This window comes from Struthio camelus, chromosome 3 (assembly GCF_040807025.1).
Source record: "Struthio camelus isolate bStrCam1 chromosome 3, bStrCam1.hap1, whole genome shotgun sequence".
NCBI classification, from domain to species: Eukaryota; Metazoa; Chordata; class Aves; order Struthioniformes; family Struthionidae; genus Struthio; species Struthio camelus.
Window position 1 is genome coordinate 85,383,142 of NC_090944.1, and position 25,864 is coordinate 85,409,005.

The following is a 25,864-nucleotide window of genomic DNA, read 5'->3' on the forward strand; positions in this document are numbered from 1 at the left end:
ACTTTCCACCATCACATACGGCACAATACCAGAGGAGGTAAAATCTGATTTTATATCCAGGACAAAATCAGAACTGCATCGGCAGGTTTGGGGTTTTTTTGTTTGTTTGTTTGGGGTTTTTTTGAATTTTGCTTGAGTAAGAGCATCTCCTCTTCAGTGCGGTCACAAATATGACTTGGTTATGCCAGGTGACCAAGCAGGAATAGGAGGAAATTCTGTAGGAACAGCCCCATTTTGAAACACATGGCAAAACCCTCATGAACTTCAGCAGGCTCCAGCTAAATCTTGTGCTGCTTTTGGAGATTCCAAGGAATAAGCACCATTCTTAAGAGTTTAGACAAGGATTTTCAGTATCACTTCTCTGAACCTTAATTTCCAGTCTAAAGCTATTGCACTCTCTTGGATCAGTCTCAGATTGATCAGTGAATGTCTTCCACTGTTCATACAAGGTTATAAGAAAGGGAGACACTAGTCTTTAAAGAAATAATTACGGCACTTGGGAATGTCACAGTACTCCCAGGCTTTTCTTGGGTCTGTTGTATAGCACCAAGGTCCATTCACGTCTCCATCAGGATTCCTGCAATACTGTAACAAAGAATGAAAACACCAACTATTAACGAGAGGACAAAACAGTTTATCAATGTATATGTTAAAATAATACTGAATTACATTTGGGAAATAGTTTTTTCACTTTCTTGCTGATGAAAGATTCCTAATTCCTTTTGGCAAAAATTGTTGTGTCATTTTTCTATTCCCTCTGTGGATTTAGAAAAATGTCATAAAAACGATATTCGTACAACTGTCTTCAGCCAGCAAGATCCACTGGTGCAAGCTTAGACCTCTAGATTCTCAGGAAGTTGAAGATCTTGACCTAGGACATGGTTTTCTAAAGAACTAAGCTGTCTACTCCTGCTTCTGCTGCAGTTAGTAGGAATGGTAGGGTCAGCCCTAAGGTCTTTTCACACCCCATCTGCTTGCATGACTGTGCAGCAAGTGAGTATTGTGTAAGCTGCTCTTGCACAACTAGATGATGCCTATCCATCCCAGAGGCACAGCTGAACACTTCATTTCATTCTGATATAGGGTGTCTGGTCAGCTGAATCACTCTCTAGGTTTCCCTGGTCATACTGACCGATCTCCATTCAGCACAGACACCTCACACAACAGCATGCAGTCAGGTGTAGACCTGCGAATTTAGACGTTTTCATCTCAAACTGAGTCCCACTATCCATATATGCTTCTTAGCCACTCTAAAATACTGCAAACAAGACCACTGCCACAGACCTTCTAACACAGTTCTGCTCTTCCAGAGTATCTTCACCCTCTCTCCCCTGCCCAGACCTCGTGTTCAGTAATGCAGACAGAAGAGAAGGAGCATGGGCAGAGAACAGTTTGCCACATTGTCCACAGGAGTTGTCAGGGAGAGTACAAAACAGTCTAAACTCCTGAACTCGGACTTCCTCTTCTCAGCCTCCTTTCTATTTTAGAAATTCTACTAGATATTTTTTAGCTCTCTTCCTTAATCTGAAACATATCTAATGTTTCAGGGAAAAGGAGGAGATCTCTGTTTCCGTTCCACAAGAATTTATTATTTGCTCTATGCAAGAACCAAAAAGTTATGACAAGCAGCTTTTTCAGAGGGAGTTTCCCCAATTTGATCTGGAATTCAGTACAGCTTATTTGATACCATCAGAGGACTGGTTAGACCAAGCTCCAAAACCATGCACCTGGAGAAGAAATAGTTCAAACGAGCAACATCAGACAAGCTCTTCATGTCACATACACAGCTTACCAGAAACCAGGTGAATATTGTGTGGGAGATGTTACAAATCTTAGCAGCCATCGGCTGGGAACAGGAGAGCTAGTAACAGTTAGGCATGTTAGGACTAGAGAAGAGGTGGGGAAGAGTTACCGAAGGGTTTAGAGGTATATATATTCTTGTAGGATGGGCTATGGCATGTATATGGGAGGATGGTATTAGTAGAGAATGAGGGCTTCAGTCCTTCAAGTATCTACCCTAAGGAACTTGCACTGAATATTGGATCCCTCACCACCTCACCCCTCACTGATACCACTGAAACCTATGATCCCCAGTTCCTCTTTTCAGCAGAAATCTCTCCAAAGGCAGAGATACTGCCCACAGACCAACTCCAAATAGTCCTCACCTGCAAGGAGAAGCAAATCATCATCTGAAGCCCTTTGCAGGGGCTGCAGAAGCATTTGACAGACCTACTGGACATCTGTGTCTCACAAAAGTATAGACTCCTTACATTAACAAGAGTTAGCACAGTCAGGATCTTGGACTGACTGAGGAGAAGAAATTAATTCACAAAGATCCAGCAGGAAATGTTTGCTGAGGTGTCATGAAGAAAGGAGAAAACACTCCATGATAGCAAGCATTACATGAACAGCTGTTTACATTTTTATCCAGGCCTGCTTCTGGATGAGTCATGGGAGTGAAATAGTCATGGCTATGAGGTGTTTGAGAACTCCATGCTTGACAAGTCCTGCCCCTTCCAGTTTTTGCTGCTGTGCCACGATAATCTTTACCATTACCATTTATACATTCTGCAAAGAAAGAGGACAAAGAAACAACTGTTAACCATGAGCCATTGGGTCACATCCATAGCTGATAGCACTGAAACGGAAATAAGATGGAGTAATTACTTCTAGGACCAACGCATCCTGTATTGTATATATATAAGGAAAGAAGGCTAGGACAGTGTTAATGATGGCTAATGATCACATTTTAATTTGTTTTATTTTCAAGGTTTTCTTCACGATCATGAAGGTCAGAAATCAAAGAAAGCTTAGACTCCTCATGACTCTAGAAGCTAGCACCACATAGACCAACTTTTATAAAGTCTTTTTCTTATGGACATTGTCACCTGCCCCTTTCCCCCCATTTTGCAATATGTAAAGAGCAGTCATACACTTTTAGCCAGAATTATTAGTTGTTTAACTAGTAGAACATGACAGAACAAAAAATGAAAATTGCAGCAAACTAATCATCTACTCTACAGCAAAACTGCATCTGAACTGAATTCAGAAATGTGAAGGCGTGGCCCAGGAAAAGACATCCTAAGAACAGCTGCCAGCAAAATACCATTATTTCTATATTAGCTGTCACTGCTGTTAGCCCTCTCCCAGTAGCGTAGAGGCTACCAACCGTCGGTTTCCTTGAGTTTCCTATATTGCAGGATGTAGTAGATAAAAGATGTTGTATCCATCCAAAATTGTATACAGAAACTCTGCTATAAACTTCTACAAGACTGTTCAGAAAATTAATAGAATGAATACAGTCTTATATTAAATTGTATAATTATTTGGAGTTCCCTGTTTTTCATCCTCATTAAATTCTGTGTGACTTTTCCATCAAACGTACATCTTACTGGTTACCAATGCTCTTTGGGGACTTGGGAAGTATTCATACCAGGGTTTGGTTCTAGTGTTGTCTGAGGAGGTTTGGGTAAAATCGCTTGCGTAGGATCTTCACACCTCTTCAGGTTGCAGTACTCCCATCTTACACTGGGGTCAGTGGTGTAACACCATGGACGGCTATCGGCATCTGGGTTTCTGCAATAATTCTGCTTCAGGTCCCTACAAATGTAAACATATGGTATTCCCATTCACGCCAAAGCTCTAAAAAGAACTTGAAAGAATATTTTAGAAAATAGGTATGGTGCCGAGGTAGTAGATATTCATTTTTTCCATATATCACAGAAATCCTTTTTCTACCCAGCCAAAAAAAAAAAAAAAGCAACGTTTGCAGAATATTTAATTATGCAAATACATATTCACTGATTAATACTTACAGTAGTAATACTGTTTCCGAATATAGATGAGTAAATGTTCACACATATACAAATATAACATTCTTTTTACGCAATGAAAGAGATTAATAGCTTTTAAGAAGAAACTTTTTTTTTGTATTTTGGAATAAACAAATAAATACTAAATATTAAGATTAAGAAAATAACCCATCCTTTCCTCAAACTCTATAAAACTGCAAACTAGCAAGCAAAGACCTATGCCCCCGAATAAACTCACGAGTAGAAAGAGTTCAGTTCAGCATAAGGGAAATGACACCTCTTAACCCTTTTCAAAGTGATGTAAAAATATGTTTTAGACACTAAAACATAACAGTGACAGCGGTGGTCTATTTTAAAGTTGAAATTAATAGAAAATGTTTCCACATTTAAAAAAATAATGAAAGGAATAATTTTTATAGAGTACATTCCCAACTTTAAAATCGTTATTGTGTAAAGATGCTGCAAATAAAAATATGCTCATTAAGGGTTACTGTTCAGTGAAACACAGAAATGTGAAATAAACATACGCATCTGGAAATTGTTCTGCCGTTTTATTGTGACGATGTGGTGACATTGAGTTCCAGGCTTGACATTTCTTTCCCGTGACAGTATGAGAAGTCGTGCCACGATAATTCATGCCATTGCCTTGATAGCACTCCTCAGTAATTTGAGCCTGCTCAGGCACATCAACAGCTGTAGTGAATAACAGAAACCAGTCCCTTGCATCTTAATACTTTGATATTTATACGTGAGCATAGAAAAACCAACAGAAAATAAAAAAACAGAGTAATTCTAACTGCCAGAGGATGCTCTCTGTAACAAAGTCTTACTCAGACTATAGATCAAAAGGAAGATTTCCAAAAATGTTTGTGAAAATGTTGCGGACTGCTTTCATATGCGAGATTCTATTCATTACAAGCACTGGTACATCAATCTTACTATCATGCATACAGATTTATTTCACTTAAAGATCCAGAGAAGTTCACACTTGGATTTAAATTTCTCCAGAGTAGAGAATGCCTGTGGTTTTGCCACAGATGCATGTGTGGAGTAAGCTTGCCTTGTGTAAGGAGAACTTTCTTTTGATTACTTTTTATGGAGCCTTGATTCATTGCCCTTAAATTATCCTAGGTTTTGCTTTGAACTGAATTTTTCAGGAGGTGGCATATGAAGCTAATTATCTTCTGCATGGAGCATTTAAAAATTTCGAGGTGGGGGGAACACTACTTGGCAAAAGGAAAAGATCGTTGTTACTGTAATTTTTCCTAAGCTGGGTCTGTAGGTGATTTATACTTTCTCTGCACTTTTCCACCAGACTGAAAGTAGAAACCTGGCTCCACACCAGGCCCAGGAGTTCAACTGATATATAATAATAATCAGAGTGATAGCAATAATACAACTGATCAAAGATTCACCTGATATTTTTCAAAACAAAAACTGAGGACACCTCACTTACACATTGAGATATCTCCTGTTGTTCTTACCAGGGTTCTCTGGCTCTGTCCCATCACAGGAGGGTATGGTGCAATATTCCCACCGAGCGGTTCTGTTGGTGGTGTAACACCATGGCATCTTCTCATCATCGGGGTTTCTACAGTAGTTTTGCTCTAAGTTCCTGAAACAGAAACCCTAACTAAGAAAAGCATCTCGTGGAGACCTGATAAAGGCTATGAACAGTAGGGGAATGTGCCTTGCTGCCCAGTTTACTGTAGTATTTACAAGTGAATAACTGTTGCTGTCATTTGTTGATGATACATACTTGGTTTATAGATGAGTAATTGCAGTGCACTGGTGTTTTGGATACGACACATCAGTTACCTGCTAGACTGACAGATGTACTGAGAGATTGTACTTCGTCTAGTACTTTGAACCCAAGAGCAGCATAGCAGAAACATAGGGTGAAAGAGTCTAACCACAAGGGAAGATCATCATTACAACTTTCTTACTCCACGTTGCTTCTCCTGAACAAGAATACAGTAAAAGCATAAACTGAAGAGGGGGAAAGACATTTACGAAGAGCCTGAAAGCCAGAGGAGGATACACTAGTACTCAAGAACAAAGAATCAAATAAAAATAAAAGTGAAAAAAGAAAACTGAAAAGGAGGAGTGAAACAGGAATCATGCAAGCTGTTGTAACATAAGAACAGCAGAGCTGTTACTTCAACAGAGTTGGCGAAAGATGAGGTAGCTCTGTGCCTTGGCACTTCTCATGGACGCTGAATAATGAAGAGGTTTCACTTACTTGCAGGGATAGTTTTCAGGAGTGCGGGCATGTTTGTGAGGAGACTGAGCACTCCAGTGCTGACAGGTATTTCCTGATTCAGTAACAGATATCTTGCCTTGGTAGTCTTCTCCTCTTCCTGACAGACACTGCCGCCCTGGCTTGGGACTTGGTGGGGGGCTAGCTATACCAAAAAAAGGAACTGAATTTGAGCGTTGTCTTCAAGACATATAAGAAAAAACAATTCACTTTGACTTTTACAGTTAAATTAGAATTTCTTTTTTGGCAAGGTTTAAAGTCTAAAATGTTTGGAAAGTCTGAAAAGTAGAGAAAATATCTAAATATATCTTCTTATCTCTTCTTACTTCCGCTTTAACATTTTCACGAACAAACAGACTTCCAGAAGGGCATTTCCATCCACTTTTTTACAGTAGTCAGGAAACTGGGATGAAAGTGGTGGGCACAACAGCGACAGATACAGGTTACAGGTACAGATAAAAAAGAGATGTACTCTAGCTGGTGAGAGCTAGAGACAGTGAGGATGAGGCCTAGAGAAAAATTCCAAGCAAAAGTAATGCGGCAAGGGCAGGAGTTTAGGGGAAAAGAAAATCTAAAAAGGGAGAATTGAACTGGAGAAGCAGAACAAAGATCAGAAGATTTTCAGGAAGAGTGATATTGTTTAGCATCAGATGGGGAACACAGAAGAAAGATAAGAACCACTGAGACAGCTGGTCATGAAGAAACACACCCAGAGAGACGTGTTCCAGGCAAAACCACTAGAAATGCCTATGACAGAAACCTTTATCACCTAAAGAGCTACCAGAGGTTCATTTTAAGGTTATTTCTTTTTCTCTTCAAGATTAAAGTTAGTACAATCTTTTATTCTGTCTTTTATGTTTGAGGCCTTTTCTATTTGTTCTAGCTCTTTGCAAAATGGTCTCTTTGTGCCTAGATCTCTAAAAGGCAGACTCACTGCAACGAGGTATGTCACAATATTCCCAGCGTTTAGTGGGGCTGGTAGTGAAACACCAGGGTCTAGGTTCACCATCAGGATTACGGCAAAAATTCATTTTCAGATCCTTCTCTGGAAAACTGAACAGAAAAAATTAAAAAATAGAAGTCACTAGTGGCTAACTGTAATGATCAGCCTCTCTGCAATGGAGTGGCCTTCCAGCCACCCTGACAACAAATTATTCAGCACTGAGTCTGACTCACCTTTCAGGCAGGTATCCATGAGAGTGAGGCTTCTGGGAGTCCCAGTGCTGGCACTCAATCCCAGATACTGTTGTTGCAATTACTCCGTGATAGTTTTCTCCACTGCAGTGCATGCACTCCACTGTACGAACAAGGCAGCATGAAGACAAGACAGCAAATCACTATGGAACTGGGCCATAAACATTCACATTGATCTCACCTGAACATCAAGAGTATAATCAAAGTGCAAGGCTGAAGGACAGCCCTTCTTTGGCAAAAGAAAAAGCTTTTTTTCCCAGTAAGGTGACTTTAACTGGTTGATTACATCTATAGTATTCTACTTTTAAAAAGACTATGTTTTTAAAAGGAGCTAAATTAAAAGTATTAAGCTATGATAGAAAATCTGTGCCTTGCTGCTATCATGATTTTTGACTTTTGCTCTAACAGCTATTCTTTGGTCCAATTTTAGGATGATGGTAAGAAAATAAACTAATATGACATCCTTTATCAGGGAAAAAAAAGCTTGTACAGCTATTTTCTTTTTTTTTCAACATCTTCCTTGTTTGTACTGAAAACCTCTGAAAGGTTCCGGGTTGAACTAAACTCAGGTTTGGAAAAAATTCTCACTTAAAATGAAAAATAAAAGTATCATAATAAGTTCACAATCTTAAACATATCTTCCAAAAAGGGGAAAAAAGGTACACGTATCCTGACCTTCGCACTCTGGAATGTTACAATAATCAAATCTGGTAGCAGGGTCTGTTGTGTAACACCAGGGTCCCTTTACATCTTTGTCGGGATTTCTGCAGTAGTTTTCCTCCAACCCTGCATTGGGATGTTTTTCAGGTGTGTAACTGTAACAGAGTTAAAATGGGATTAGATGATAGGGGAAATGTCCTGCCTATTCAGCTGACTGAACTCTAGAAATGAAATCTCTGTCTGAGGACCGTTTTGTAGATGTCATTCATTAGAAGTCTCCTTATTGCTACTGAGGGTCACTGGTGACGAGTTAGAAGTGTCACAGCTATAAATTTCAAGAAATATGTTGTCTCAAAGGCTAGTTACATCTTCAATACCTGCATTTACACCAGCTGTTCAGCTTCCAGTAACTTTTGTTGAGCTGAGGTATCTTTTTAATACACAGAGAAAAAAGTCCCTGTTGTCACACGCGGGATGTTCCCTGGGAGATGCAGTGAGAGGATGTTCACTGAAACATGATAGAGCTCTCCGTAATCTGAATGCTATATTGTGTCAATAGGAGGTATTAAGTAAATCCAATTGGTCTGTTAATAGTCCATGGATTCACTGATAAAATAATGTACCTCCATCTCATCTGCCACATTTTATACCTTAAGCCAAGGGATGACATTCTTGCCCTGATGAGATTAATGAAAAAGTCTTATTTCACTTCAGCAGAACCAAGTGCTTCCCTGTCCAATATTTTGTTCATTTAAGGACCAGAAAATTTAAAAACAACTTGCAAAACTGACAGTGTCCCCTTTGATCACGTAACCCCCAATTGCAGTTCTCCAACTTATGAGTTAGATTAGAGAAGGATAAACACGGGAAATTATTTCATAAGAAGAATCTGAACACCAAACAATTTGCCTATAGAACTACTTAGTACGTGCAAACTACTTAGAAAAAAATCAGAAAAAAATATAAGCAAATATGAAAAGGCCATACTTTGGTTTATGGGGTACATTATCAGCCCACTTCTGGCATTGCACACCCTTCCGAGTTTTGGCTTCTGTTCCTCTGTAATCCACCCCTTTTCCCTTCTTGCATTCTAGAAGATAAACTGAAATGATACGTTTGATTAATCAGTATCGTCATGTTTCTGTTGGAATGAAGCATATAGAAAATCCATTTTCATGCTAATACATTAAATATATTTGGCCATATTCTGAGTGTCTTATGCCCTTAGAAATAGAGAGCTGACTTTATAAAAACATACTAGTTATCTGATGTCAATATTGAATTAATTAATATTGAAAAATGTATGTGAAAGCCCAGAGCTCCTAAATGAGAATTCTCAGAAAAATAGGCCTAACAAAACATGGCTCTTTGGGGTACATGTTACAGTAGATTTAAATGATAAAATATATTTTTTATAGGCATGATAACAGAACACAAACACATTCTCTTTCGTTGCCTCCAATGATACTATTATAGTTTGCCTAGTAATTAAAATCAAGCCTTAAAACAGAACTGTTCAGTTGAAGAAGATAACAGTATAAAGTCACAGATACATACACACAGCATTTTACTGGTTTAAAAATTCAGTAATTTTAACTTGCTCCCACTTGCTACCTTCATATAAATACAGATGACAATGTTTCATTAAGATTCACCTTGTCACGAATGAAATTTAATTAATTCACAATATTATGCTGAAATCATGACTCTCCACTGTACAAGATAAGATTGATAGTTGGTTAAAGGTACATATTATAAATACTTTGAGCATTCTTAACTTTTGGAACTTAATTGTGTGTCCATGAAAAAAAAAAAAAAAGAGAAGAAAGAAAGAAAGAGTTAAAAATGAAACTATGTCTTTATAGAAGTTAAGAGGAGTTCTTACCGGTGACTTAAGCCTGGATTTCTATTGGTAGCCTTGAAAACATAAAATAATAACGAGAGCTCAACATGGTTACTTTTTCCTGGCTGGAGGAAAGAGGAACCATAATCACATTGCAGCCTTTAAGATTGTGCTGGGAAGACGAAACAATTATCTTTCCCTTCAAAGAGCTCATGGCTAAGACCGGAAAGCAGGCATGTAAGGGTCAGTTCCACCAAGGCGCAGCTAAAGGAAATCAGATTTCTCTAAGTTACCTCAGATCTTAGATATCTGTGGTTTTGGAAGAGGCACTACCTGGCAGTATGGCCTCTGGCTTTGAGAACTAATCAGAAGACTCATCTAATAGCTCCTTTGCCCAAAAGTCATGGGTTCACATCATGGTGCTTAGCAGCAATACTGGCTTCAAGTATTCCCAGCTCCCCAAAGGTTCCTATTTTCCCAGGGTTTTTTTGCATCACTTTCACAGAGGTATCTGTGCGACTGTTGGCAGGCTCACACTGTTAACAAGATCTAGCTTGAAGGAAAACTTGAAAAAAGCCTCACACTGTATTGCAAAACTGCAGCCTTAATCAAGCTATAGGGAACAAAATATAAAATAGTGAATGAGGAATGTCAGGCACCCAAACCTAAAGCTGATGAAAACCAGCAGAAATTCAGACCCTTGTTCACGTACCCTAACACACATCACGTGCACAAATGCCACTCTGTGCAGGACCCATCAGTATACAACATATATATAAAGGAATGAAGATCTCATTAAAAAGTATCTATTGCAAGGCTGGTCCACAGTGCAGGTTCGTGCAGTTACAAATTCATCATCTCTGAGTCAAGAGTTCTATTCACTTTTCAAACAGCCAGTAAAAGTTAAATGATAAAATCAGTTGTTGCCATAGGCCCACAATCCAAACACACTGGCCACAAGATTCACAAAACTGTCTTAGTGTAATTGTTTATTGTGCTTAGTAGCAGATGTAACAAATCATCGCGCAGTCTCTTATTTGGTCACTTAAGATAGGCTTCACCATGCATACTTCACCATGCATTTTTTTCTAAACAAATAGAGACCAAATTGAAGCACTAATCTGATTTTATTTTTTTCAGGAATATTTAGTAACCTTTACTTGTTCCCTCTACTCAAAATTTGCCTATGCACAGGGCATATTTCATTAGCCAGTTCCTCCCTTCTAGTGACAATGAAGCCATTTCTCTTCAAGGCTGCGACCTACAGATCTGTCTTGACGAAAGTGAAAAGAATTAATGCTTGAATCTGAAATTAGTTCCATATCTTCTATAGGCTGATAGGTAGTTTAGATCTGTATTTCTCGGTCTATCTTTAGGATCTCCTTTATTTCAACGTATATATGGGAAAATACTCAGTTTACTGTAGAAATTTTAGTTGGAAGCCATTTGGATCCCTCAAGAGTTTCGCAATAAATTAACATTAAAAACACTGAATAAATGAACACTGAATCATTCAAGTGCTGACTCTCTTTGTTTGCATAAGCTTTTGACCGTTTAAATAACCTTTAGTTTTCTTTTTGACCGATGACAAACAACCAGCTTCGATCCTCAAACTCAATGCATGTCCACTTGGGTTAACTATTTACGAACAGGTACGTAGATAGCAATTTACAAATTCAAGCTTTACTTCTTATTACTCTCTCTGTAACACAGACCTGGTTAACCTTCTATTTTACACACAATAGGAAAAACGATTTTAAAAAGCTGCTTTTTGTGCCAAATAGCACCCACTTCTTGAAAGCAAAGACAAAAAGTAATTAGCTCTCAGATACTAATTGCTTCTGATCAAAAAAAAAGTTGATTTCAGCAACAGTATTTCAAAAACATCTGGACATGTGATAGCAATTTCCTTGAAATATCAGGATAGTAGGCAGCTACTAGGAGTAGAGACATAATCTACCTAGGTATATGCTACACTTTTGTCTTGTGTTCTGTAACACAGGAAAATTAAATTGATGTTATCCTTAGATAACATAAATAATCATAAAGATAAATAATCATTTAAGACTCTGAAAATGAAGAGATGAGTAAGAGATGAGAAATCCTTTCTCTCTCACACACACACACACACACACACACACACACGATAGATAGATAGATAGTCAGATAGTCAGATAGATAGTCAGAACTCTGTCATGCTTTGTACTGGAATCTTGGAACTGTCGTTCAGAGGTAATCAGGAAACTCATAAGCCAGCAGAGAAAACAGAATAATTGAAATAAACTTCATGTTTGATGCTCCTAATATTTAGGTCAATCTTTTGATTTCTATGGGTGGATGTGAGGACAATTTTTGGATATTTAGTTTCAGTAAAACTACAGTTTTTCACACCTTTACTGACGGGGTTGCTCTGCTTTCCAAGAAACTAAGATCTGTCTGTGACCTCAAAAGGCTTAAAAGGATGCAGTAGCTAATTCTCACCGAATGCTGCAGGACTGTTATTCAGGTTCTAATCTCAGTAAACCCAAATGACATCTCAAAAATAGCAGGCTAAACTAGAACCATGGTCCAGCTTTTGATCACTGTACTGAAACAAGATCAGTAAGGAATTTTTAAACATAAGCTATTTGTCTAGTCTTTAAGTTTTTTTACTTGCCAGTGCATCCGTTCATTTTTCATTCTCCAATAGCGACAGCAGAAGATTTGCTTATTATTATTTAATCACGAGTTAGGGAAACTCCTACCAACTTCTGGCTATAATAAAAACATCTTATGTTCAAAATATTAAATTATTTAGCAGTGCTACGTATACCAAAAGGCAGCTGTTTATGTACTTCAGAGAGTTAGTTCCAGCTGTTATAGACAGGTTACTCAGGCAGAACCAAATTCTCTGCCAGCAAAAATAATTCCAGTAGTGATCTGACCATTTAAAGCATCAAAGGATTTTCAAGCCATACGAGGAGTTAAATAAAGGCAACTGGTTACTGTTGTACTTCAATTATATTCGTTCTGGTGATTTAAACAGTTAAAATTAAATTACAAGTTGATATGAAAATCAGAGAAAAGTCAAGTATCTCCTGAAAGGTTATGTAAAAATACAAGAATTATACAAAATCATGGAAAAAATTAGCTTGGAAAGCACCGTTGGAGGTCTCTGGTTCAAACTCCCATTCAAAGCATGGCCAGCTTCTGAGCTGGATGAGAATCCTCAGGCAGGGCTTTATCCAGTCAATATCTGCAAGGGTGGAGGCCCTCTGGGCAATGTGGTCCAGTGCTTATGCATCTCCACAGTGAAAAAGTATTTTCCTTATATCTACAATGTCACAACAAAATCTCATTTGGATGCTCAGCTGCGATTTAGCCAAAGCTATGAATTTATTACAAGAAAATCCCCTTGCAAGTACTGTACCCGAAAGGCTGCTTTATCCAACAGGGCTTTCAAGGAAGTCAGTGCAGGAGTAAAGATGCATTTAGATGGGGCTCATTGATATTTACAGTCTAGTTGTTGTGATTCTTGACTCTCGCTAAGGACCTGGCCTATTGAAACCACTGAATGATTTGCATTAACTGAGAACTTGGAGATGAACTCCATGGTTGCTACTATCCTTTCCAAATTCTGAATATTTTCAAATGTGTCAAAATTAAAAAAAAAAACTTTACAAATCAACACATGGTGAAAGGCAATGTTCACTATGTCATTTAACACAGAGCAGTACTATTTCTATAAAAACAGTCGGCTAATTATCTTACATGTCTGAGTGATCAGTAAGATCTTTTTTCCCTGGTGTATTACTAAAGTCAGAGAATGAGACAATGAAACTTACTTTACACTAAAAATGAAACACATTCCTTCTTTCTCATAGATAGCAAAAGTTCAGTGCTTGATTAAGCAAGTCAAAAATTGTCTTAGAACCCAATTACATGTCTGCATTTGGCATACGGTGATAGATTTTTCAAAAGATGATCAAGAACTTGGATTTTTGACATTTCTTAAAGACAGACTTACTATCTTCCGATAGAATGTCAGATTAAATACACTTCAGTCAAATCATCCCCATTCATGACAAAACTGAACGACCAGGAATAAAATACATAAATAGAGAATCCAAAATATCACCATGTTCATTAATTGTATTCATTAAAACATAGATTAAGATAAAAAAAATCATCAACGTTCATTAATTAAAGAGTAGAAACATCATATAACAATACATAAATACTATAAAAATAGCTCATTTTTAACTGAAGAATAGTTAATACCTCTAATACTTTTGACAACACATGAAACTAAAATAAAGTTTGTTTGAGTCCTGCCCAAGTAAATCGTGAATTTTTAGAGATGTATATGAAATGTTCTGATAGTTGCCATCAGTTTTCCAGTGGGCAAAGGCTTATTGCAGAAACCATTGCCAGCACAACTTCCTAGTAACCTCAGCAGAGGCAGAAAGGTTGCAGCTACAGGTTATCAGGCTGGTTTAAAAGAAGAAGGGAGTCTTAAGCGCCTCAGTAATTCTGAGTGCCATTCTCATTCCCAGAGCTCTCTGCTGCCTCGTGGATCCTGCTATCCACATTTAGGGAGTAGGAAAAATGCTAGACTTCTGATCTGGGGAAAAAACTGGCACCAGCACTTTATCAGCAATTGTGGCAAGAACCAGGAGCTAAGGAAGGGCTGACCTAGCCTCTTCACATGATCCAGGGAGGACTTAGACTCCTGTTTTTACAACAGGTTTATGCAAGTTCCACTGGAAAGCAAAGCTCAGTGAAGTAATACCAAAATATAGACATACTTCTTTTTTCATAAAGAACGGCATTTGTTCTTCTGAATATTACTGCTGTTTTGGTGTTCTCAGCCAATGTTAAACACTGTTGGTCTTTACTGGTGAATAAGAAGGCCCTGTTGAAATTAAAAGGAGAGACCAATGTAAGAAACAGTAATTGAATGTGTACATTATCTTTCTGAATACCTTTTCTAGTATTCAGTTATAATTTTAGCAAGCACTTCACTTCAGCAGTGTTTAAGATTTACTAATGTCTCCCAAATCACTGAGTATCCCAGCTCCCATTTTCAGTGGTGACTTTGACCCCTAAGTCTCTATATCAAACAGGTTGAAGGGCAGCTACACGAACAAATTATGGCAAGGGAAATAAAAGAGGATTTATAATGTGTCAGAGACTCCAGGGAACATGCTAAGCACAGCACCCACACAAGGGACTTTGGCCTTCTTTCAAAAAATGCAGTGGTCATTCAAGAAGCAAGATATTCTGCGGTAAATTCAAGCATGTCAGCAGTTACCAAGGAGCAGGCAAAACACAACAAGCCAGCACCTTAAATTACCTTATGATAACTGTTCTATCTCTTCATATTCAAAGCAATGTAAGAACTTTGGAGAATACTGCCATTTGTCTAGTCAGTAAGTGCCCAGTTTATAAGACATCCTGTAAAACTAGAGTGGATGGTGTAACCTTTACATTATCATCTAAGGAAACCTCCTGATAGTCTAAGTAATTTCTGTGTATGTCTGCCGTTTATGAATCAATAATGAACAACAGCAATATGGCAGTCAGTGGCTAGGTCTATACCAGGGAACGAAATACTGACAAAGCCTGTTTTCTAGCCCTGACGATAACTGACATGGTCTAGATGCATCCATACCTGTAAATTCCTACAGCTTCCAAAAGAGAATGAGCACATCTGAACTTACTGCTGGGAATGCTAACTGCCAAATGGCGTCCGTGAGCTGTCTGGGGAGTGCTAGCTGTTCTTGATCAAAACCATGCTAGGAGCTGTTCTCGCTGCTCTAAGCCCAACTCTTGGTAGTGTCTAATTTACAAATAGAGACGTAGCTAACAAGGATGGTCCAACGCACTGCTAAGGACTGATGACAAGATTGGAACATTGACCTGATTTCATTGTTTTGAAGTACTAATTTAACTGTCCTGCAATGCTGGCCTTCTTATTTTTAAGTTATGCCTACCATTCACATTTCCCCCAGACTCTTCCCTGCCAGATATTATCCATTCTTTACTGATTTGAAGAAATATCACTGATCTATCAAATGTAACTAATTAGGGAGGCAAGGATAGAACGCCATGATGTTATTCCAGTGTCAGAATCTCATAAACTTTGGTGATGCCGAATCCAGTCTGAGGCAGAGGCTGAACATGTCCCAACAGGGAACAATAATCCTCTACAAACTGTAAATATATAATCTGAATATACAGTCTCAGCCTCTCTGTCTTCCTTTCCACCTGCTTGACCTAAGTATTACTGAAGTGATGCCTTCTCTGTGTGGTCTCCAGAGAGGGGAGTAGGATCAAAGGGAGCAGATGATACTTCACACACTCAGGCAGTGTACCTCTGTGATCCTTTATTATTACATCTCTTTAAAATAAGTGTAATTTTCCCTTCTGATGCTGGGTATTCCTCTTTTTTAGATTTAGAACACAAAGTTATAGGACATGTCAAAAACTCAGCAGCAGGGTATCCCTGCTTTGAATAGAAGCCCTGATAGGGAACCAAAGGCTCCAACTCTGCAGACAATTCCTGTTCAGAGTTCAAAAAGTGTCCCACAGAAGTGGTAGATCAAGAACTCTTGAAGATTAGAGAATAAAACCTCCCCAGTCATATGGGAGGAAAGCCTCCCACTGCATTAAAGATTATCTCTCTTCATTACTACTACTGCCTGCTTTACTGCTGAAGTTCAATGGTCTTCTAGGAATTAAGAGTACAATAGGCTTCATTAAGATAGGAGTCTGAGCAAAGGACAGTGGTGTAGACTGGCCAACACCCTCTGTGTTCCCTAACTCCCTGGGCCTGGTAAAACGCAGATGTAGAGAGAAGGCTTGGATGCAAATAGGATTTAGGACAGTCAGATGGTTAAAGTTTAGATGGCTGACTACTTCTTAAAGTGAACAGAAGTTACATAACTCTAGTAAAACTCAGAATAATGGATGTGGCTGCAGGATAATTGGTAATGCAATGAACCTAAGCAATGTCATTACCGTTGTACTAATTTCCAAGCAATTTTTTATGACTGTTTATGGCAAAAGGAGTGTAAAAGCATTAATCAAACCACATCAAGCTGTTTTTCAATCTGCCAGATTGTGCATCAAGATATCATAATGTTTTCCAATAAAAATCTAACACCATTTTTGAACCTTCCATATCGGTTTTTGCTGTCTTCACCCAAGTCTCCCAGGCATTCACTTTCTACATATCTTCTGTTTTTCTCACAAATTTCAGAAACACATACTTCTAAAAATGTCTCTCAAAAGTTCAGTCAATAGATAAGGCAGAATACTTCATCATCTGCATTGAAACATATGGGAATCAGCAGAAATTACCTGCAAGTGAATTTATTTTCAGTTTCACATTGCTGTGCGCAGTCTTCTTCACTACTTGTCTTATAAATTTGCTTCTTTGGGCTAAGCAGCCAAGCCCCCTCAGTTCTTACATAGCCATCTAGTATATTTCCTAGGGCTAAAGAAGAAAAGAGAAAGAGTTAAAAATGACAATGGTAATGCTAATACGATTTATTTCAAATTTTCTTATTAAATTCTATGTCACCTTGGTGAGTAACATCATTTAATTACAGTAATAATTGTGTTAATGGTGACAAAATATGAATAAAGCTTATGTCCACTAGTATGGCAATGGGTAGAGTCATTGAAGCAGATGGTAGGGAATACAATGGAAGGTAGGATGGACATGTGGCTTTAACAGTGTTTTGTATCATTTGGAAAGTCATAAAAAGTAGCACCAATATAATGCATAAAATGGTGGGAACAGAGAAAAGGATCCAAGGAGTGAAAAAAATGACACAGTTTCAATGACAAAAAGAAATAACTGATAGTTCATATTTTGGAGAGAGTGGAGAAATGGGACTCAAAGACAATGTGAAATAATGACTGTCCATTTGTGATAACTACCCGTGTGAAATATGTAATCATTTCAGTTTTATCAGTTGCATCACAGTTGCCTCTCTTCAAAGACTTTTGCAAGAAACAAGCCAGCCTCAGTCACTGGGGTTACCACTGCGCTCATGTTCAATTTACTTTTCTTGAAATAACTCCACACTTGAGCTCACATAATAATCAAAGCAGCAATGTTGCCCTCCATTGGAATAAATTAACATTAGAGAATAAATTAGTAAATAAATTAATCAGACAGCCTCTGAGCTACAGCTGCACACGAAATGTATTGGATAGGCATGCGTACAGCTATAGGGACTAAGTAACTCCCAAAATGTTCAACTACCATCCTTCTCATAAAGGAATTTGCATCTTTTTCAATTGTTCCTATTCAAATTCTGAATACTAAGCTATAGTTTGCAGAACTATGACTTTAAGGATTCCAGCACCAGGGTCATGGATTTGCATCAGTCTTGTGGTTTTTACAGTTTCTCTATCAGATGAAGATATGACTGTACTAACTTTTGGCTCTGAGAGTTCCCCATTCTGCATGGTTTCAACTCCAAACGCATATTTCACCCACAGTCTTTGCAACATATCACAGCCCTGCTCTGTTCACTGTTCTTGTGCTTTGCTTTATGCAATTGCTGGACAAAAGTCATACTGGGTAGGAAGGAGACTCTGGCTCCCCTCATGGGTGACAGCTTATCCAACAAAGCTGCAGAGACGGACTTCCTTTGTCTTCTTCCTTAGCAGTAGCCCAGTACCAGCAGAAGGGGCACAAAGCAGGCTCATCCAAGCCTGACCTATAGCCTGTGATTAGGGGACTCCCCAGGGCTATTCGATTAAATGTCTTTTAGGCTGAGGAAGGCTTGGCAGCTACTACACTTTCTTATGGTGAGATATATAGGCACAAATGCTTCCTGATCCTGTTAAATTCCCTCCCGTATGCCAGTTCAGCCTGCAAATTAGTACTGTTCTCAATGATCCTTTTGCATTAACAAGATAAAATTAACAAAATAGACATAAGGGACAAATTATGCTTCCTCTCATACTATTGCAAACCCAAAGAAGTTACTGGAGAGTTTTTTGCTGGATGTATGCTCTTGTGCGGTAAGGCAGAGTTTGGCCTTGGGTCCCTATCCCTAAGGGTTGGCAGTTTAACAGTATGCAGGAAAGAAAAAATAGCTAAAAAAAATAAGATACATTGAAAAAGGATGCAATAAAAGTTCACGTGACAGGGACAGGACTCATTGATTCCCCTAGTTATTTCAAGCCAAAAATGACATTAGAATGAAATTAGTTTAGAGAGAAATCATATTAAACTAAGGTAGAACAATATTATAGAGAGGCTGCAATTCTCTCCCAAAAGGACAAGAAATTAAAGTAAAGAATTCCTAATGTATTAAGGTGTGGCTTCCATGCAACCTTAATTCTGTTCTGATATGACACTTTGACTTGACCTTATCGTTATAATTACAGCACTTAATTTTTTAAAACATTGGTTTGATTTGGGCCATTAAAATATATTTTTTCCCCTTTTCTCTTATGATTACATGGCAGGGCATACTACTTTGAGAAAAAAATGAAAATATATGTGATAAGAACTCAGTAAGTTTTCTTGGTATCATTTTTTTAAGCCTATGCAGGTCTCAGTGTAAAAAAGATGTATTACTGCCTTATTCAGAAATGCAAATATTTACAGGAACGTGACAAAGGATTTGCATATAAAAGCAGACAATTGCAGACAAAAGCCCAAATCTTACAAATTCCTGCCCACATATATAATTATTAGTTACTCAAGAAGTCTCTTCTGATTTGAATGAGCCTGTTCACCTGAGAAAACACAGCTTAGAAATTAGAATTCAAATTTAGGTGCACTTTCTTCAACATTAAATAACATCTATAATATTCCTACTTCTAAAGCTAACTAATTATCTAGATATAGATTTTACAACTACATATATCAAATTTATATTTACTGTTATTTTTGCATATGTGTTTGCGAACTTGTAACTATATTTTTAACTGTAATTGCTGCTGTCCATGTCATTATATAGAATGCCTCCATGAAGACATGCCATCTGAATGCCCTAGTAAGATTAGTATTTTCAGCACATAGAATACTTGAACTTTCTGTAAGAGTTACAATCTTCTAAAACTCAAAATATATATTTAAAGAGCTTTACTTAGTTCTTAGCATTTTACAGATGATTTTATATCACCTTTCACAAAAATGGTCTTAAAGCAACTAGATTACTGCAGGTATTAATACTGTCCAGATTTTGGCCCCCGCTGCCAAAAATAAAATGAAAATTTTTCTCATAAGATTGGGCTATTAAACGGACTGAAACCTTAGTGCAGAAAGGAACTTTTCATTTTCTTTTTGATTTAGATTTAAATGTTGCATCTAAAAATTTGTAAACCTCTACCATAGTGGATCAAAATCAGGATTACAGCGCTTGGCAATGCTTGGCAGTAAAAACAGCTCCAGGATATGATCCAAAGCCTGCCGGAATTAGAGGCAGCCATCTCAGGGACTGCGGTGGGCTTTGCAGCCGGCTTTTTGGCCTACTTTCCAAAGGCGCCTCCCGTCCTGGCCATTCGGCACGGTTGGAGGAAGCCATTTGTTCTCCACGCGGATGCTGGCGACTCGGCCGTTGCTCTTCCGCTGCCTCTAACAAACACGACACCGCTGAGCCCTGTCCTCTCAGGGGGACGCAGCAACCACAGCTCTCGGTTTGCTCGCCAGCAACCCTCGCTGGCCAGCCACCCTGACGTCCAGAGTCGTCCGGGTACGTGGCGGCACGTGGATTTTGGGACCTACCTTCACAAAGCGGAGCTTGCCAGTGTTTGGTCCCCATCTCACCTGCTCAAGCAGAAGGCAAAGGACTCTTACCTGAGCTGAGCAAGAAAAGAAAGAGAAAGACAGCTTTGCTAATCCCCATTTTGGCCCAGCTGGCGGGTGCTGGAAGTTGTGTGTGTCAGTGCACAAAGTTTTATTGACTCGCACTGGAGTGAGGCGGCATCAAACAAACAAGGCAGGCAGATTAAGTTAATCATTCTCCCACTCCGTGACCCCCTTTGCCGTAGTCAACAACCTTGAATCGGATATATTACCAAGTAAGACTCAACCATTTGTACGGGATGCTGGGAAACGTGAAGGCGCGCTCTCATTTTTTCGGGGGCCAAAAGCTGGTTAGTATTAATACCTGCAGTAATCTAGATGCTTTAAGACCATTTTTGTGAAAGCTAGTATGAAATCATTCATAAAATGCTAAGAACTAAAGCAAGACAGAAGAAAAAATTTCTGCTCTCAAGTTGTCAGGCCTCACTTTACTAAAAAATAGATAGGAATAACGTTGGTGGAAAGCTTGGGAAATCATGTTTCCAGGTAGAACTTAAACTTCTCCTGACACTATGCTCATTTCTAAGGTTCCCAGGGATAATTTCAGTCAGGCACACTTGTACTGATTTAGATGGACTAATTTCTTGTTTTCCTGTTTAATCTCAGGGTAAGCACTATTATCAGATCCAAATAATATTAACTCTCTAAGATAGTTTAATTTTAGTTTTTAACCAAAGAATTCCTTCTCTCCCATGTTTCCTAGATCTAGGCTTTTTTTTGTTCATTTTGGAAGTAAGACCTAAAGTTCATTTTGGTTCAATGTCTAGCAAAGCTATTCAGTGCTTTCCTTCCCAGACACTTAACCTCATGTCTCATGCTTAAACTCATCTAGAGAGGGTGTCAGACTTTGCTCATCTATGTGTTATCCTGATTTCAACATCAGCTCGCTCTGCATTTCCCAAATGGCCTTTGCCTTGGAAAAGTTGCACTGCAGGACCATTGTGTGGCTTCTCTAGCATGTTAGGTCACTGATGGAGCTTCAAAACAAGTTGTTGAATCAAATATGCAAGTGACTCACCAGACTGAGATGGGGATTGCATACTGGTTAAAGAAAACAGGCCTGAATTAGCACTTCTGGGTCATGAAATTCTGTCGATGCAATTGAAGGCAAAAAGTTCATAGAATCATGAGCTCCATCTTAAAACTAGTGATGTTATCCATGTCCCTGTTGTCCCACCTATTTTAAGTAGAAATGATAATGTACTGAGATGTGAGATAAGGTGAAGGAGTAAACATGTAAGGGAAAGATTCCAATATGGGTGCCAGATTAGTAGCTATTTTACACATTATCCAAAAAATCTAGATACCGATCCTACTTGTAGTCTTGTGATATTTTTCTCCCATAGAATGCTGTAATACCATGTTATGTAGTTTCCTTCTGCACTTGAACTCATTTTAATGCAACTTGTGAAGTACAGCAAAGCGTAGGATATCTGCAGAGGCTCTGGAAACTGCTAAGGGTAAACTAGGGCAACGAAGCAGATGGGCCTAAAAGAGGAGCTGAGGGAAGCTGGAGACAGCTCAGGGAAAATTTTGAAGGGTAAGAGAGAGAGGGTGTTAATGCCAGCTCCTTTCTCCTTCTTTTGAAATTCTAAAGCGGCAACTGTACTTAGTTTGATACTGTGCAATCGTACGTGGGAAAGGAACATAAAATGAAGGAGCAGAACACAAAATAAGCTTCACTAGCAAACAGACTTTTGAGAGTGATTCAAATCTGATTTAGTCTCACGTGATCTTGATAATCTTAACCCCATTTTCAATACTGTCAGGGCCAGCAGGGCTAATGATAGCTCACTTCAGGCTTTTTCAATGGTTTTGAGATGTCCCCTGGTTGTTAGGCAGAGAAGATGAGGTCAGGACTCTGGAGCAGTATCCAGCAGGAGCATCTACTCTACTACTCTCAAGTTCAGACTTCTGTTTTCAAGAAGCCCACAGCAGAAGTAGACAATCCAGCACTGTCCCTTACTGGGCTGTCCAGGCTATCATGGCAGTACCAGGGTGTTTCCCAGAAAGCAAACTCGGAGTAGCAGGCAGGATAGCCCAGGGCAAGGCTATTACCAGAGTTTACTTACAGGCAGAGCTATGATGGAGACTGAAGTCTGCTTTGTCCAGCAAAGTATGAGCAGAAAGCTGTTTGCTTAGTTACAGCCTCTTTTCCCTTCAGGCCTGACCTAGCCAGCCAGGCAACCCCAATCAGTTTTTACTTATCTCCTGTGTTCCCTGTCACCCATTCCACACAGACCTATGCCCAACAACCGTTTTGTCCCTTGGCATTTATAGTTCACAGCCATGGCCAGTGCATGGTGCCCCATCCCTGTGTCTCCTTTCTGTCAGCTCTTATAGGTTAGCCTGGGCAGATATGTCATTTTTGAACAGGTACCAGCACTGCCTGGGCTAGTATGCGAGAATACACACATGCAGACAGCAACAGAAGAACAAAATAAATGTGCTCTCTTTTTTCCTAACTCTCACACAGCATTTATCTCCTGCTGTGCTGAACTGCTGGCTTTTCTATCCCCTCCCGGCACGCTGGAGAGGGTAGTCGACATCTGGTACATGCAGAGCTGCCCTATTTGCTGTGGGGAATGGCCTCTCCTAATACTGCCCCACACCTTCTCCAAAGCCAGCTCCAGCACAGGGAAATCAAGTCAGAGGTATTGTCCCTGAGGAATGTGTGAGTTGCTTTGGATTTTATTTGGAGGGGCAGAGGGGGAAGGGGCATTTATGGAGGGGCAGAGGGGGAAGGTGCTGTTTTATGTTGCTCAGCTGCCTATGCACCAAAGCAGCGTTTGGGAGGCCAGGGCAAAAGAGCGTCACAAGCGTTTGTGAAATCAGTGCCCAAAGCATGCTCTACTGCATCTTCTGGGCCTGATGTGTGGCCGCCGATGGAGCACTCTACCTGAAGGCATTTTTCCCAGGTGGCTCTCCAGACCAGCATAATAAAACCACAAAGATCTGGCTGTGCTCTGGCTTTTGCTAGTGGTGACTGTGATGCTCTCAGGAGCAAGTTATTTGTCCCATCTATGGCTAAGTTCCCTTTAGTTACAAATTAAAAATAATTTTTCAGGGAGAAGGGGGAAGGATTTTGAAAAGCCCTCAGTTACGTTTACAAAACTCTTTGATAAGCACAATACTTTAGAGCTTATCAACAGATCAACTTTTTCTATAGGTTTTCAGAATCAAAGAAGTTACCTGGAGTAGTCAAAGTCATGTTAACATGCCACTCTGTCCAGGATGGTTTAGGAACATCTGCATGTATCGTGTAAGTAAGAAATCTTTTGCTATCTTTCTTCATGTTAAAGGTCCATATATGCTTCTTCAGGTCTGTAACAATTTCTTCTTTTAGATTTGGATCTGGTTCCCCTCTCAATCTTGTTGCCTTTAATCTGCTTAAATTCCATCTACCTCAGTGCAGTTGCTCCTGATTTATTTCTGAGAAAAGGAAAGAAAAGCTGTGTTTCCATTTCTTTCAGGGACGGCAATACAGATTTGGAGAAACATTATCTACATCTGTCTTAATGGATCAAACCCTGGAGAGCTGGACGTAGGGATATTATCAGCAGTTGGCCGTGATATAACAATGCATATTCCAAAAGTTCTCCACCTGAAAATGTCAAAACAGGAGAAGTATCATTCATCTCTTAGGCCAACACTCCTTGCTGCTGTCGCTTGACAAGCATACGACCTCTCAAGGCATAGTGTTTAAATGTGCTGTTGATTTCTTTGTCTCCTTTTGTGTCTTTCCTCCTCCTCTCTTTTCCCTCATAAAATCTATAGTATATATCTGAATTTTTCCCCAGTTTTGTGATCCGGTAGTGTTTGTTCTCTTTTATTTGACAACTGTGAGGCCTAACTTAGGTGGAAGTTTATCAGATCTTATTTCAGAGTCAGGGTACTTTAGTTAGCACAGTGGTTAAAATATAAACAACAGTAGAAGGCTTTTTAAATAAAAGTTGACCCTTGAAATTAGGTTTACTGTAAACTGAGAAAAATCCTTTGCAAAAGAAATTGTAAACAATGTCAGAACACAGGTCACAGTTTATGGAATAAATTCACATAAATATGGTTTCCTTAAATTCTGAACTCTGAAAAAGACAGAAAACATTCACTTAGATATCAATTATTTGCTAAGAGGAAAAAGGACCAAAGGCAAGATTCAGTTGTTTGTGGGGAGCGATCTCAAAAGCAAGGGCACAGCTGCTAAGGCTGGGGAGAGTGTGCGCTAAAGGAGCTCTTACAGGAGTTCCAAAGGGTCACAGTGTGGCAGAGATCCATGGGCAGCTGGGAAATGAGGAGGATATTTTTACATTCATTGCAAAGACAACTAGAACATGTGACAAAAGGGAGATTTACGTAGCCCTCATTCGTGGAGCCTAAGTATACTTGGGACAGAGAAGCCAGACAGATAGTGTGGATGGCTTCTAGAGGCATGAACATGTATGCAAGGTAGGAAGTGGTTAAGGAATGAAAAAGAGAGCAAAGTTAAAAATGAATTCTGTCCTTGCTCTACACATAAAGGAACACAGAGGGCAGAATAACTGGTGAATAATTTCATCTTTACAACTTGTGGCCATAGAAGCTAATGTATCTGTGAAAGGGAAAGTGACAGTCACAGTGAGGTGAGACAGAGGGGATGTTCTTCCCAAAATAAAAGGTTTTAGTCTTTGAGACTTTCACTTTTTCTGGCTGTTGCTGGATGCCAGGAACCAGTAGAATAAATTCAGATAGACATATGAGAAGCAGAGAGGTTAGAAAGGGAACAAACTGAGTGTCATCTTTATGGCAAAAAGATCCAAAGAGCTAACAACTGCGGATTCTGTGTTGTAGAAAAATATTTGGAAAAACAGGGACCTCATAACTGTTTTTATAGAGCTGTAAAGAGGAAGAGTGGCATAGAGAATCTGGCAGCAGTCTTTACTGGAGAGAATTAAGAGATATCTCATTCTTTCCTGCTTTTGTTACTCTCTTAGTACACAGCAATCACCTTCCCACCTGAAGGTCCTAGTCACTCTTTACCTGTGGAGATGCACAACAGAAATGGAAAAGACATGTATAATAGGGCCTGAAATTCAATCTGTATGTCTTATTTTGTTTTGTTGTTTTCTTCTTGGAAATGTCTGTAAGCAAGTGAGGCTGTGTCTGCATTCAGACTCCTCAAAGACTGGTGCCCAGAGGCTCATGGCTATGCACTTCTCTGGGTTTAACAGTTCCTGTCTCTGCTGCCCCAAATCAAAGGACTCAGCTGTGACTGCTGCTCTGGAGGCTGTGCAGAGGGA

The 25,864-nt window shown here is 39.2% G+C and overlaps 1 protein-coding gene across 1 annotated transcript in view; it reads right to left on the reverse strand.

Annotated features, from left to right (window-relative positions):
• Positions 1-25,864, reverse strand: part of PLG (plasminogen) — a 61,869-nt gene that overhangs the window by 6,313 nt on the left and 29,692 nt on the right. Inside the window, exons 20-32 of the mRNA XM_009688349.2 lie at positions 20,580-20,658; positions 17,114-17,249; positions 14,557-14,663; positions 8,914-9,028; positions 7,942-8,081; positions 7,249-7,369; positions 7,007-7,125; positions 6,055-6,217; positions 5,297-5,427; positions 4,340-4,505; positions 3,434-3,600; positions 2,420-2,568; positions 492-585 (exon numbers count right to left, since the gene is read on the reverse strand). Of these exons, the coding sequence (XP_009686644.2) occupies positions 492-585; positions 2,420-2,568; positions 3,434-3,600; positions 4,340-4,505; positions 5,297-5,427; positions 6,055-6,217; positions 7,007-7,125; positions 7,249-7,369; positions 7,942-8,081; positions 8,914-9,028; positions 14,557-14,663; positions 17,114-17,249; positions 20,580-20,658 (1,687 nt within the window). The remainder of the gene's footprint in view (positions 1-491; positions 586-2,419; positions 2,569-3,433; positions 3,601-4,339; positions 4,506-5,296; positions 5,428-6,054; positions 6,218-7,006; positions 7,126-7,248; positions 7,370-7,941; positions 8,082-8,913; positions 9,029-14,556; positions 14,664-17,113; positions 17,250-20,579; positions 20,659-25,864) is intronic.